The 16,497-nt window shown below is 42.7% G+C and overlaps 1 protein-coding gene across 2 annotated transcripts in view; it reads left to right on the top strand.

Moving 5' to 3' along the window:
- Positions 1 to 16,497, top strand: part of MRAP2 (melanocortin 2 receptor accessory protein 2) — a 53,941-nt gene that overhangs the window by 32,018 nt on the left and 5,426 nt on the right. For both annotated transcript variants that reach the window (XM_072142024.1, XM_072142025.1), the window contains one exon: positions 3,566 to 3,665. In XM_072142024.1, the coding sequence (XP_071998125.1) occupies positions 3,566 to 3,665 (100 nt within the window). The remainder of the gene's footprint in view (positions 1 to 3,565; positions 3,666 to 16,497) is intronic.

Raw genomic sequence — 16,497 nt, 5'->3', positions numbered from 1 at the left:
ATACAAAAGTAGAACTTCGCCCCGTGCTACTGGGAAAAGATGGTGTTTCCAAATAGGTTTGAAAATAAAGCACATCAACTGAAAAACAGCAATGGTCTTTTTTGTTCAAATGGTTTTGTGATATATCCTGGCATTCTCTTAAATCTTCTCCCTCACATTACTGATATACAGTATTAAGAAAAATGCAAATAAGTTTTTCAGGATGAGATAAGGAAAACCACGCCTCTTTTAGTTACCTTGTATGGCAGTTCCCTTGACATGATACAGGATTAAAGCCAAACCAGTATATCTATTCCAGGAGGAAAAGATTCCCAACTGTAGACAGCACTGTTTCTACCTGATTGGGTCTCACATCTAACACATATTAAAGTCAGCACACAAATCCAACAGATTATGATAGAAAATGCGTGTCCCGTGCTTGTAGTATGCGTCATTATGAAGAAGTTTCAGGAATGGTGGTGCTATAATGTATATTTTAATGTATATCTTATTAGTTGGTTTGATAAAAATTATGTGTAACACTTCTTTTCCTAAGGCCTGAGACACACAGAAGATCATGTTCCACCACAAAAAGTTGCCAAAGTTCTGGTTTCATCTGCAGCTTTTATCTATGATAATCTGTGAGAATGACCTGGATTTGCATTGTAATGGTTACATTGTAGTGCTAAGTTTGTAGTGCTCCAGCATTGTTAGAAAAGTTGTATATTTAAAACATGTAGCAAAAGTACATTTTGAGGATATGTTAAAAACTCAATCAGGGTACATTTACATTTTGCATTTGTTAATGTGTTGCAAACTAAATTCAATTGTGTTCGCACTATGTAAACACAATTTTAATATTGTGTTGACATCTCAAATACACAAACATGATGTCAGTGAGTTCGTTAATGCAGTGTAAATGTACCCTCATTCTTGCTTAGAGACAAAACAAGATTAGGGATGGATTCATAGGTATCCTTTCAACCTCATTAATTCTGTCAAGTATATGTATGTGTGTGTATACCATATATATACACTCACCGGCCACTTTATTAGGTACACCTGTCCAACTGCTCGTTAACATTTAATTTTTAATCAGCCAATCACATGGCGGCAACTCAGTTCATTTAGGCATGTAGACATGGTCAAGACAATCTCCTGCAGTTCAAACCGAGCATCAGTATGGGGAAGAAAAGTGATTTGAGTGCCTTTGAACGTGGCATGGTTGTTGGTGCCAGAAGGGCTGGTCTTAGTATTTCAGAAACTGCTGATCTACTGGGATTTTCACGCACAACCATCTCTAGGGTTTACAGAGAATGGTCCGAAAAAGAAAAAACATCTAGTGAGCGGCAGTTCTAGTGAGCGGCAGTCTCGATTTCTGCCTTCGACATTCGGATGGTAGGGTCAGAATTTGGCGTCAACAACATGAAAGCATGGATCCATCCTGCCCTGTATCAACAGTTCAGGCTGGTGGTGGTGGTGTCATGGTGTGGGGAATATTTTCTTGGCACTCTTTGGGCCCCTAAATGTACCGAGTTGCCGCCATGTGATTGGCTGATTAGAAATTAAGTGTTAACGAGCAGTTGGACAGGTGTACCTAATAAAGCTCCAGGCTTTAGGAGCCGAAACCTAGCTTGGCACATGTTGGTATAAATCAGTACGTTTTTTCCACAATCAAATCTCGGAGTGGTGCCATTTTTCTTTTTGTGTATACTTTGGAGAAACCTTGGTCCGGGTTCTGGGAAGTGCACCTGAGTGGTATTTATATGAGTGCAACTATAAATTTTCTTTTATATATATAATATATATATATATATATATACATACATGCATATACACACATATATTTTCTTATAGGAAATTGGAATAAAGACTATAAATGTACATTTTTACTTTATATATTTAAAACCTATATATTTAGATCAGAGGTGACCAATGAATTTTCCCATGGGACCACATGAATGAGAGACCCGAACTAATATACTTAGTTCTACCCAATACCTTATGCCCGCTCTCATTACGCATCCATTCATAATGTCCCTTCTCATGATACCCCTTTTATAATGCCCTCTATTATAGTGCACCCTTTCCTTATTTGCTTTCCAATATTCCCCCATATGTAGTGCCTCCTCCATAATGCCTCCTCATGTAAGGCCCCTCTCCTTATGCTCCATTTTATAGTGCACCCTTTCCTTATGGCCACTCCATTAACCCCCCTTTTATAATGTCCCTTCTCCTTATGCTTCTTCCATTATGCCGCCATATATAGTGTCCCCTCTACCCCCCTTCCTAATGCCCCCCCCCTCCTTATGCCCTTTGAAAAAAAAATAAAAACACCCAACACGTTTGCAGGGGATAAGACCGCAGTCATGGCGGGTGGTCACGTGAGCCAGATGTTGCCTGTGGGCTGCACATTGCCTGGCCCTGCACTAGATTGTGTGTGGTGCATTAGATTCCCATACCCATATCATTTCAAGTAGTTTTAGTGCCTCACAATTACATATAGTGACCCTGGAATGAATTATATTTTTTTTATTGCCCTCCAGAATAAATTACATTCATATAGTGCTCCCTGAATTCCAGTGAAGTGAGTAAATATAATCGTCTGCTCAAAGCAGCAGGTGCTAAGGAGAGCAAGCACACTGCCACTGCCTCTGGTAATCAATGATATCAGTGTCTTGATGGCACTTGTACAATTCATTATTTTTGTCTTAATAAAAAGCTGCTTAGTCCGAAATAGGCAGCTTCCACTTTCTTAGTGCTGCGACCTTAGTACTGTCCCGATAAAAGCCATGGAAGCCAGCAGTATCTAAGGAACTGTGAACAATCAATTGTTCTGATAAAAACCTATGGTTCAAAATAGTCTCAATCCCACATAAGCAGTGAAAAATGTTGGTGTCGACAATTTTACATTTTGGTTATTTACCGTAGATACTCGAGTATAATTTTCAAAGATCGGACATAAAGATTTTACTAATTTGCAAACCCCCTAGGATACTTTAACTCTAGGTTTGATCCTACCATATGCTGCCACTGGATTTTGACTGCTGTCCCTGGGATTCAGAGGGTTCACACCCAAGATCTGTGCTAGCGCCGATCGCGGGTGTTACCTGCAATGTGCAGCAAACATACAACTTGTAGTGAGAGGGCTCAGCCTGTGAACCCACTCCATACATCCGCTGCTGTCAGTAAGTTCTTCTCTGTGTCGCTCCTCACAGAAGTGTGGGCTTAGGCACGTTTATATGCTCTTCCCTCACACACACTTTTATGTCAGCAGTTGGCGACACCACTGCTTCATAATGTGTGCGGGGCCAGAGGACATAGACGTACCTCTGCCCACACTGCTGGGAGGAGCTGCTTAGAGCTGGGAGGAGCGTCGTAGGGCAAGTCTATAAGTTTATTATTTTTATATATTTGTGTATAAGCTGAGCTGGGCTATTTCAGCACAAATATATGGTATGTACTATTTTTTGATTAATGCATTCACAATATATAATATAATTGCTGTTCTAGATCAAGATACATAAAGTGAACAGGCAGATATTTTTAACCTTTAATTTAGATTGAGTTTACTTTTTCATTGCAGATTCTATTGTGATTGGATTCTGGGTTGGCCTGGCGGTCTTTGTTATTTTTATGTTTTTTGTTTTGACTTTGTTGACCAAAACTGGAGCGCCACATCAAGAGTAAGTCTATACATTTTTAATAAAATAATATTTTACAACTCAACTCAGTATTTGTACTACAAATATGAAGCCTAATTCCACCTACTAATTTTTGAGCCCTCATAGACCAGGTGTGGGGAAACTGCTTCGGCCTACAAGTGGCCTCCTCGGACCACAGGACATCAGTTACAGGAGTCACAGGAGGTCAGCTATTGGCTGAAATGTGTCCTAGAAAATACAAAAATTCTGAAACTTTCACTCTGGCCACAAGAGTTAATAATAAACTGACAGTGAATTCTGCAGGCATTTTCTGTATTTACATCACATATATGATTACATTAGAAGATAAGAAGAGAAAACACCATAATTGCCTCCATTACGGACAAAAGGTGATGTCACCGCTTATTAACCCCTCTTATCTGCACAGAACATGCCTACATAATAATGGACAGGAAGTTGAGCGACAAATGTACAATTAAAAAAAAGAACAGTATGTCTACAGTGTACCTCGTCCAGTGATTCCCCAACTTTGGATCAGAAGCATCAGCTTAGAAATTCTTTGCAAGGTTTAGGGGGTATCAAATAATCACTATATACTTTCAGAGATTAATTGATGGATGTGATAAAGCAAGTGTAAAGTAAACTATAAATGATTTTCAGATCATAGCAAATTAAAAAACTGAGAAGTTTGCAAATGTTTCCAGCGTCCAGCACTCTGATACTCCTAAATGTAGAAGTCACCTAATTATTAACTAGAAGAAAAAGGGGTAAACATATCATTTTTATTTAATCAACTTAAAACATTCTAAATACCGTAGACAATAAAAATTCCACATATCAATATTTCTGCAGATTGGTATACAAGCAGGGTGCCCAGTTAATCACAAAGTATTTACATAAATATATCTAATAATGACACTTCACTTTCACTCTTTGTTTCATTGCAGCTAATTACTCATTAATGTACACTCTGCACCCCATCTTGACAGAAATGCAGATATTTTTGCTAATTTATTAAACAAGAAAAACAGAAATATCACATGTTCATAAGTATTCAGACCCTCTGTCCAGTATTCAGAAGAAGCATCATTTAACCGGTTAAGGACTGGGCCCTTTCCTGTTTTTTCATGTCCATTTTTCACCCCCCACCTTCAAAAATCTATAACTTTTTTATTTTTACACGTAAAGAGGTGTGTGACGGCTTGTTTTCTGCGTAACAAATTGCACTTCATAGTGATGGTATTAAATATTCCATGCCATGTACTCGGAAGCGGGAAAAAAAATCCAAATGCAGTGAAAATGGTGAAAAACCGCATTTGCGCCATTTTCTTGTGGGCCTGGATATTACGTCTTTCACTGAGCGCCCCAAATGACATGTCTACTTTATTCTTTGGGTCGGTACGATTAAGGGGATACCAAATTTGTATAGGCTTTATAATGTTTTCATACATTTACAAAAATTAAAACCTCCTGTACAAAAATTATTTTTTTGATTTTGCCAACTTCTGGCGCTAATAACTTATTTATACTTTGGTGTACGGAGCTGTGGGTGGTGTCATTTTTTGCAAAATTTGATAATATTTTCAATTATATCATTTTTAGGACTGTACGACCTTTTGATCACTTTTTATAGATTTTTTTATATTTTTCAAAATGGCAAAAAGTGCCATTTTCGACTTTGGGCGCTATTCTCTGTTACGCGCTCTCCATGCAGCGCGAAGTGGTTAAAGGAAAGCTACCATTTGATTTCATGCATTATAAAGCAAACATACCTTGAGAATGCTGTAGCTACACTGATGCAGGATCATATCTTGGTTAATCCCTGTGCGGAGTGGTTTTGCTGATAAAACAGATATAACATTATGATAATGAAGCTCTGTCGCTTCTATGGCTCTTTCAGCATTTGTCCTAGCTTGTGAGTTTTTCTAAGCAGGAGAATATGATGCTATCACGGTTCTGGCTGCCAGACAGAATACTCAATTGCTGCACCATCCCCCAACTGCTGTGTATGAGTGATCCAGCTCAGGTTGATTAGTCATGCTTGACTAATCTCCATTTGTAATTACAAGCTCTGTGATCTAGACAGCCATGTTGACCCAGCTTTCCCAAGCTCCTGAATGTTATAATTGTTTTTCCAGCAAAACCACTCAGCTCCGGGATTAACCACTATATGATCCTGCATCAGTGTAGCTACATCATTCTCAACAGGTATGTTTGCTTAATAATGCATGAAATCAAATGGAAGGTTTCCTTTAAGCTAGTACAGCCATGAGTCTTCATGGGAATTATGTTTTTCACACCTGGATTTAGGCATCCTCTGCCATTGTTCCTTGGAGATGCTCTCCAGTTCCCTCAGGTTGGATGGTGAGCGTTGGTGGACAGTCATTTTCATGTCTCTCAAAATATGCTCAATTGGGTTTAGGTCAAGGCTCTGGCTGAGCCAGTAAAGAATGGTCACACAGTTGCTGTGTAACCACTGCTATGTTATTTTAACTGTGTGATTATGGTCATTGTCTTGTTGGAAGGTGAACCTTCACCACAGTGCACTCTGGAAGAGGCTTTCATCCAGGATATGGTGGGTACGGAAAGTATTCAGACCCCTCTCACCAAGGCTATTCTAACACAATTGCTTAGTTTGTATGGATGGCCAGGTCAAGGAAGAGTTGTGGTCCTCCCAAACTTTTTCCATTTAAGAATTATGGAGGCCACTATGCTCTTTGGAACTTTGAGTGCAGCAGAAACTCTTTTGTACCCTTGGCCAGATCTGTTCTTGCCACAATGAGTCTGTGAGCTCCTTGAGCAGTTCCTTAGACCTCGTGATTCTCATATGTTCTAACATGCACTGTGAGGTCTTATGTAGACAGTTGGGTGCTTTCCTAATCAAAGTCCAGTCAGTTAAATTAAACACAGCTGGACTCCAATGAAGAAGTAGAGCCATCTCAAGGAGGATCAGAAGGAAATGGACAACATGTTAGTTAAAAATGAGTGTCACAACTAGAGATGGGCGAATCGATTCTAATGATTCTAACTTCGGGTAGAATTTCAGGAAAAATTCTATTCGTCACAAAGCCGAAGTTTATGTTGATTCGCGGGAACGAAGTTGGTTTTTTTCCCCCTCATGTTTCTGCTAAATGGGCGCGAGAACAACGTGTTACATGGGGCAGAGAACTCTGGGAAGGAGAAAGGAACACCCCCAATGACATCTGCAGACCTGTAAGCCAATCAGCGACCGGCAGGCTTATGTGATGTCACACAGCCCTATAAAACCCAGCCATTTTCTATCTCAGCACTTCACACTTCATGTTGTAGCCTCCAGCTGCTGCTATTGTACTGTGCGATTCTTGCTGCAATCCCTCCCTGTTCTCAAAGGGGGTTCTATATACCCCAAATAGTTGTTCTATTTAGTGACAAAATCGAATAGGAAGAAATCTGTTTGACTTTCATGCATCTGCTGTAGCGATTGGTGGACCAATCCCTGGTTGTTCTTTAAGGGGGATCTGTATACCCCAAATAGCAGTTCTATTTAGTGACAAAATCGAATAGGAAGAAATCTGTTTGACATTCATGCATCTGCAGTAGTGAGCTGTCAGTTGTGGGGTATCTGTATAACGCACATTGCAATACCTTTTGGGGGCTCTAGTTTACAGCCAGATTTAAGTCTCAAATCCACTTAGTTTATACAGTGAAATGAGTCGGGGTTCTAACTACCTGCCTCAGCTACTATTCTGATGCTGCCACCCGCCTGATGGCACACATCTGCTGCTAGTTGCACCATCTGCCTCCTACCAACTTTACCAGGGACTGGAATTGTCCGCCACCTCCACACTATATCATTGTGCCACTCTGCAGGCTCCTGCTGCTTCTGATGCCACCTTCACACTATATCATTGTGCCACTCTGCGGGCTCCTGCTGCCATCTTCACACTATATCATTGTGCCACTCTGCAGGCTCCTGCTGCTTCTGATGCTGCCTTCACACTATATCATTGTGCCACTCTGCAGGCTCCTGCTGCTTCTGATGCCACCAACACACTATATCATTGTGCCACTCTGTGGGCTTCTCCTGCTGCTACTGATGCCACCTTCACACTATATCATTGTGCCACTCTGCGGGCTCCTGCTGCTTCTGATGCCACCAACACACTATATCATTGTGCCACTCTGTGGGCTCCTCCTGCTGCTGCTACTGATGCCGCCTTCACACCATATCATTGTGCCACTCTGCAGGCTCCTGCTGCTTCTGATGCCACCTTCACACTATATCATTGTGCCACTCTGCAGGCTCCTGCTGCTTCTGATGCCACCTTCACACTATATCATTGTGCCACTCTGTGGCTTTCCCTGTTGCTGCCACCATGTTGCTGACACCTGTGAACTCCTGCTTCTTCTGTCGCCACCTTCACACTCTTATCATTGTGCCACTCCGTGGCCTCCTGTTGCTGCTGCTGCCACCTCCACGCTATATAATTGTGCCACTCTGTGGCTTTCCCTGTTACTGCCACTATGTTGCTGCCACCTGTGGGCTCCTGCTGCTGCTACTGATGCCACCTTCACACTATATCATTGTGCCACTCTGCCGCTCTTTCTGCTTCTGATGCCACCTTCACACTATATCATTGTGCCACTCTGCGGGCTCCTGCTGCTACTGATGCCACCAACACACTATATCATTGTGCCACTCTGTGGGCTCCTCCTGCTGCTGCTACTGATGCCGCCTTCACACCATATCATTGTGCCACTCTGCAGGCTCCTGCTGCTTCTGATGCCACCTTCACACTATATCATTGTGCCACTCTGCGGGCTCCGCTGCTTCTGATGCCACCTTCACACTATATCATTGTGCCACTCTGTGGGCTCCTGCTGCTTCTGATGCCACCTGCACACTATATTATTGTGCCACTCTGCGGGCTCCTGCTGCTGCTTCTGATGCCACCTTCACACTATATCATTGTGCCACTCTGCGGGCTCCTGCTGCTGCTTCCAATGCCACCTTCACACTATATCATTGTGCCACTCTGCGGGCTCCTGCTGCTTCTGATGCTGCCTTCACACTATATCATTGTGCCACTCTGTGGGCTCCTCCTGCTTCTGATGCCACCTTCACACTATATCATTGTGCCACTCTGTGGCTTTCCCTGTTGCTGCCACCATGTTGCTGACACCTGTGAACTCCTGCTTTTTCTGTCGCCACCTTCACACTCTTATCATTGTGCCACTCTGTGGCCTCCTGTTGCTGCTGCTGCCACCTCCACGCTATATAATTGTGCCACTCTGTGGCTTTCCCTGTTACTGCCACTATGTTGCTGCCACCTGTGGGCTCCTGCTGCTGCTACTGATGCCACCTTCACACTATATCATTGTGCCACTCTGCAGGCTCCTGCTGCTTCTGATGCCACCAACACACTATATCATTGTGCCACTCTGTGGGCTCCTGTTGCTGCTGCTGCCACCTCCACGCTATATAATTGTGCCACTCTGTGGCTTTCCCTGTTACTGCCACTATGTTGCTGCCACCTGTGGGCTCCTGCTGCTTCTGATGCCACCTTCACACTATATCATTGTGCCACTCTGCGGGCTCCGCTGCTTCTGATGCCACCTTCACACTATATCATTGTGCCACTCTGTGGGCTCCTGCTGCTTCTGATGCCACCTGCACACTATATTATTGTGCCACTCTGCAGGCTCCTGCTGCTGCTTCTGATGCCACCTTCACACTATATCATTGTGCCACTCTGCGGGCTCCTGCTGCTGCTTCCGATGCCACCTTCACACTATATCATTGTGCCACTCTGCGGGCTCCTGCTGCTTCTGATGCCGCCTTCACACTATATCATTGTGCCACTCTGTGGGCTCCTCCTGCTTCTGATGCCACCTTCACACTATATCATTGTGCCACTCTGTGGCTTTCCCTGTTGCTGCCACCATGTTGCTGACACCTGTGAACTCCTGCTTTTTCTGTCGCCACCTTCACACTCTTATCATTGTGCCACTCTGTGGCCTCCTGTTGCTGCTGCTGCCACCTCCACGCTATATAATTGTGCCACTCTGTGGCTTTCCCTGTTACTGCCACTATGTTGCTGCCACCTGTGGGCTCCTGCTGCTGCTACTGATGCCACCTTCACACTATATCATTGTGCCACTCTGCAGGCTCCTGCTGCTTCTGATGCCACCAACACACTATATCATTGTGCCACTCTGTGGGCTCCTGTTGCTGCTGCTGCCACCTCCACGCTATATAATTGTGCCACTCTGTGGCTTTCCCTGTTACTGCCACTATGTTGCTGCCACCTGTGGGCTCCTGCTGCTGCTACTGATGCCACCTTCACACTATATCATTGTGCCACTCTGCGGGCTCCTGCTGCTTCTGATGCCACCAACACACTATATCATTGTGCCACTCTGTGGGCTCCTGCTGCTGCTGCTACTGATGCCACCTTCACACTATATCATTGTGCCACTCTGCAGGCTCCTTCTGCTTTTGATGCCACCAACACACTATATCATTGTGCCACTCTGTGGGCTCCTCCTTCTGCTGCTGCTACTGATGCCACCTTCACACTATATCATTGTGCCACTCTGCCGCTCTTGCTGCTTCTGATGCCACCTTCACACTATATCATTGTGCCACTCTGTGGGCTCCTGCTGCTTTTGATGCCACCAACACACTATATCATTGTGCCACTCTGCGGGCTCCTGCTGCTTCTGATGCCACCTTCACACTATATCATTGTGCCACTCTGTGGCTTTCCCTGTTGCTGCCACCATGTTGCTGACACCTGTGAACTCCTGCTTCTTCTGTTGCCACCTCCACACTCTTATCATTGTGCCACTTTGTGGCCTACCATGTTTACGCCACCGCCATAATTTGTCATTGTGCCACTCTGCAGCCTACTCATGCTGCTGCCAACTGACCGCTGTCTCCCTGGAATACCCTGTGATTTCCATAATGCTGTTTTCACCCTCCATCACTCTATGACGTTGCCACTATGTTTGGTTTTCCCCTTCATTTCATCTGTCAGAAGGATGAAAAGCTTCAGGATTGATAGCCAAAAGCAGGAGTGGATACAGAACACAGAAGACATGTAAGTATCCCATTTGCTGCTCATCTCTATTCTGGATCAACTCCTGTTTGTTTTTGGCTTGAGCAATACTGATGGATTATTGACCGATTGAAAGAGGACACTGATGCGTGAAAAGAAGGGCAAAATGATCAGTGACGTCAATGCAAAATTACTGCCGACATCCTCTGCACTCTTTTGGGGGGCTTTCCACTTGTATCCGCGTTTAACAGAACAGGTTCTGTCGTAATCTATGGAATCATCTGAAGTCAGTGTAAAAAGAGTGCACTCTTTGATGTAATAGTGGGATCTTGGCCCTCAGCTCAGTCCTTTCGAGCTGGCACAGACGTTACCTTGTCAGGCTGCATTCCTGTTTCGCTTATTTGGGGAAGTTGGCCTATGTAAGTGCACATGGAAGTGAAGAGTGAAGCGATTCTAAGAGCCGCGACTGTCATGTGCGTGTCATTCTAAAACACAGCAGTTTGAAGACCAAACCACGCTCCCTATGCATATTTAAGCATGGCACAACGCTCTACAACAAATTCGGTGAATCGGGACGAAACGAATTTTAACAAATTCGCCCATCTCTAGTCACAACAAAACATCTAAATACTTGTGATAGTTCAGTCTTCAGTCTTCTTCTTTAACCCCTTAAAGGAAACCTACCACTTGTAGTGGCAGGTTTCCGATGGCAATACCGGGCACCAGCTCAGGGTGAGCTGGTGCCGGAGCTTATTTTAGTTAGTGTTTTAAACCGCGGTATCGCGGTTTAAAACACTTTTTAAACGTTGTAGCCGGCGCAGGCAGGTACGCGCTCGGCGCTTGCCGTGCACGCGGCTCTCATTCACTTCCTATGTAGCCGCGTGCACGGTAAGCGCCGAGCGCGTACCTGCCTGCGCCGGCTACAACGTTTAAAAAGTGTTTTAAACCGCGATACCGCGGTTTAAAACACTAACTAAAATAAGCTCCGGCACCAGCTCACCCTGAGCTGGTGCCCGGTATTTCCATCGGAAACCTGCCACTACAAGTGGTAGGTTTCCTTTAAGGACGGAGGGTTTTTCGGCTCATTTCTCGCTCTCCAACTTCAAAAATCCATAACTTTTTCATTTTTCCGTGTACAGACCTGTGTGAGGGCTTATTTTGTGCGTAACAAATTTTACTTTCCCGTAATGTTATTTATTTTAACATGCCGTGTACTGCGAAGCTGAAAAAAAATTCCAAATGTGGAAAAATTGAAAAAAAACCGCACGTGCGTCACGTTCTTGTGGGCTCAGTTTTTACGACTTTCACTCTTCGCTCCAAATAACACGCCTACTTTATTCTTTGGTTCGGTGCGATCGCGGTGATACCAAATTTATATAGGTTTTATTGTGTTTTAATACATTTTCAAAAATTAAACGAATGTGTACAAAAAAGAAAAAAACATTTTGCCATCTTCTGATGCTAATAACTTTTTCATACTTTTGCGCACGGAGATGTGTGAGGGGTCATTTTTTGCGAAATGAGGCGACGTTTTCATTGCTACCATTTTGAGGTCTGTGCGACATTTTGATCATTTTTTATTTCATTTTTTATGTTATGTAAAAAGGTGTAAAAGTCGCATTTCGGACATTTGGGCGCCATTTCCCGTCTCGGAGGTCACTTCCGCCTGTAACCGTTTTTATATTTTGATAGATCGGGCATTTTGGGACGCGGCAATACCTAATATGTTTGTGATTTTTACTGTTTATTATGTTTTATATCCGTTCTAGGGAAAGGGGGGTGATTTGAACTTTTAATATTTTATAAATTTTTTTTATTTTTGAAACTTTTTTTTTTCTTTTTTTTTCACTATCTTTTAGCCCATCTAGGGTACATTAACCCTAGATGGTCAGATCGCTGCTACCATATACTGCAATACTTCTGTATTGCAATATATGGCATTTTTGCAGCACATTCATTACAATGAGCCACTGGCTCATTGTAACGAATCTGCAGCTGCCAGATAGCCTCGTGTCAAAAGAAGACACGAGGCTACCATGGCAACCGATCGCCGCCCCCCGATGACGTTCGGGGGCGTGGCGATCGAAAAAAAGATGGCGGTGCCCGCGCGCCGCCGTCTTTTAAATGCCGCCGCGACTTTGCCGGCGGCAACGGGGGGGTTAATAGCCGCGATCGGTGCTAGCACCGACCGCGGTTATTAGCGGTGGGGGTTTTATGCATTTTGCAAAAACCCCCACCTTTGTATGAAGAGGACTCAGCCCGTGAGCCCTCTTCATACATCCCTTATACCTCTGCGCCATAGAGCTACGGCGCAGAGCGTTAAGGGGTTAATAAATTAGCAAACATATCTACATTTGTTTTTTTATGGTCAAGATAGGGTCCACTTCCATGTACACTGTTTTGCTGATAAGAGTAACCCTTTGCTAGCCATGTATACACACAGTGAAAGAGAAACCCTCTTTTTCACATATAATTAGCGACTATAACATAGGTTTAATTATGAACGAGCTAACTAGTGATTAACTAATGAAAAGTAATCATCAATACATTACTAAAAACATGCAATACCAAGTTCCAAACTATTGCATTTCCTCGTTTATATGCAGTTGAAACCAGAAGTTTACATACATCATATAAAAAGACACATAAGCATGTTTTCCTCAATATCAAAGTCTACATGCCTTTCTATGCCTTTAACAGTTTGACCTAAAATGGGAAAGGTTTATTCTGATTTTTATGTCAGAAAAACATGCAAAAGTTTTTTTTTTATATAGTGAATGCAATCTTCTGGTTCCAACTTGCAAATGATCAAATGCATGCATGCATGAGCCTCACTTCTAGAGTGTGTGTGTATATAAGGGAACATGTGCTGCACATAATTACAGACCCCACAGCTCTGGGATAAAGTTGTGGGGAAATTATAGTATTACAGAATTACAGTAGGTTTTAAAATAAAACCCCTTAACATCTGCTGCTCTGTTCAGATGAGACAAAAGTGTAACTTTTTGGCTTAAATGCCATGTGTGGAGGAAACACAACATTGTACATAACCCTGAACACATCTTAACTTTGATGCATTGTGGTGACAGCATCATCCTTAGCTTTAGGGACTGTGAAGCTGAACAGAATTGATGAAAGAAAGATATATGGAGCTAAATACAGGAAAATCTTGGAGGAAAACCTAAGAAAATTAGTCACTGCAAAACACTGTAGTCTGGGTGCAGATTAACTATTCACAAGGACAACAACCCAAAGTGTATCGCCACATTGCTGATTTTGTTGGTGAAAATGTGCAGTGTAATACATTAGCGGTAAAAGGGACTGTGAATTAGAAAAAGCAACGTAGACAATCATTTTTTTTCCTGTAAGGAAAATGCTCAATGCATCAACTAATCAAATAATGTATAACATTATAGTCCATGGGAAATCCGTATCAAACCTGCAGCAAATCTTCCTCGAATCTGATCCATGATTCACATTTTGGCTTGAAATTATATAAGATCAGGTGAAAAAAGGCCAAAAACACATAAAAACCCCAAATGTTACAAATAACACAAATACTCATCAAAAATGCACGTAAAAACAGTGCGTATTTAATGCAAATTTTAATGCATATTTTCCCAATTACAATCTTAAAATTACAAGTGTTTAAATAACCTAAACATACAACTGGAGTTCAATGATTTTCAATTGGATTGCAGTCTGAAGACTGGCTAGGCTACTCCAGGACCTTGCGATGCTTCTTACAGAGCCACTACTTATTTTATTTTTATGCATTTCGTGTCACTGTCATGCAAGAAGACCAAGCCACAACCCAACTTGAATCCTCTTTTGCGGGAAGGAGGTTGTTGGGCAAAATTTTACCTTGAATATGTCCAGTCATCCTGTCCTCTTTTAAAACCATAAACCCAGGAGAAATAATTTGTGTTCAGTGCCTCCATGATGGTTCTTTTAACCCCTTCCCGACATATGACGAAATAGTACTGCATGGCGGGAGGTGCTTTCCCACATTTTGCAGTACTATTACGTTGAGCTTCTGGGGCCGACTCCTAAAAAAAACACATTTACCCACACATACATCTGCACCAGTGCCAAAACCCACCCAGACAAAAGGAGGTGAATTAGCCAGATGTCTCAGAGAACTCCAACCATCCTGACCAAATTTTCCCAAAATTATCTGATCATTTCCAACTTTCATAAAACATTTGGAAAAGGGGGACATAGTATAGAGTTACTATAACCTTGCGGGCAGAGAAGAATAAAAATCTAAAAAATGACAACCAAAAGACATACCTGAGGGGAGAGAAGTCTGGAAAACTCAAAATGAGAATGAAGAAACAAGAGAAAACCAGACACCCTAGGACAATCCCACACACAATTTAGTAATGTTCCCACTGAAACCCTACAAGGGAAACATAGATCTGTTAGAGATACCCCCATTCTACACAATCTAGCAGGTGTAAAATATATATTATGCAGAAACTGCAATTGGAATAGGAAGTCTCTGCCACTAACCACTGAATCAAAGAAAGAACAGTAAACTTCTTTACAGTCCTTTTCTGACAGTTGAGGGATAGCAGTACACCACTTGCTGCGGACTCTGCACACAGAAAACTGCAAACTCCTCAGGACCTCAAACCATTCACCAGGATCAGACAGGGACAACAGACTAGAGTCAGCTCCGCATTATTGACCCAAGAGCTTAACACCAGCTCTTGTCCACATACTAGCACTAGAAAGAGATTGTAAGTGTGTAAAGTGGGGATTAGCCCAAAGTGGAGCTCAAGGAGAGTATGCAGGAACCTGTCCCTGTGCCAGAGTCACATGCAGAAGCTTCTAAACCCTGGCCACCATACAAACACAAAAGGCATTAGAGGAGAACTGAAACCCATACAGAATACTCGTAGGAACCCATTAGAGCACCTGCCATTGCTGGAGCTGCCTTGCTGAAATCGAGGTCCAGCCACTATCTGAGAGGCCAAGAAGTAAAAGCATAAATTAGGAGCGCCCATAACCCTCGCACATTTGGAGCATTTGAATCAACGCCCTGCCAGTGGAAGTGATGTAGAGTGCTATCCAACAACCCGAACATACTTTTTGGGATAATAATTGGGGATAAATGAAATAGGTAGAGAAATTTATGTAGCTAAATAATTTTAAATATATAAATCCTACCATAGAGGGACAAAGGCAAGGCAAGGCTGCCATGAGCTAAGTTGTTTCTTATCCTTTACTATCAGCTTATCTAAATTCAAAGCTTTGAAGTCTTGAAGATTTAATGAGACCTGAACCCCCAAGATACTTCCAATAGTGGAACAGGCAGAGCTATATCCCGGACATAAACCAGGGAAAATGGGAACAATACAGATTTAGGCCAATTAACCCGTAACCCAAAAAAGACCCAAACCTCTCAATCAGTTCTAAAAGAGAAGATAGGGAGGGACCGTCATCAGCAAGGTACACTAGGGTGTCATCAGCATACAAGGACACTTTTTCAAAGATGGAGCCTCTAACCAGAGTAGACTTCTAAATATAGCAAATGCTAGTGGTTCAATGGCCAAAACGAATAAAAAAGGGGACGAGGGGCAACCCTGCCGAGTCCTTTGTTCTAAGGAAAAGGATTAAGAGATATTAAAGAGGTTTTCCCATGAAAGACAATTCTCAATTCCCCTAGTGATGCTAACACTAAAGATTCTTTTAAACCCTTTACTTCACAATTAACTTAGGAGCTAAAATAGCAATAAAACTATCATGCCCTAGGCTGGTCATTGCAAAATTCCAGGGTGTGGGCAGGAACTCTAAGCAGACACATT

This window comes from Engystomops pustulosus, chromosome 3 (genome assembly GCF_040894005.1).
Source record: "Engystomops pustulosus chromosome 3, aEngPut4.maternal, whole genome shotgun sequence".
NCBI lineage: Eukaryota > Metazoa > Chordata > Amphibia > Anura > Leptodactylidae > Engystomops > Engystomops pustulosus.
Note: the sequence above shows the minus strand (reverse complement) of the source record. Positions and strands in the feature narration are given on the sequence as shown.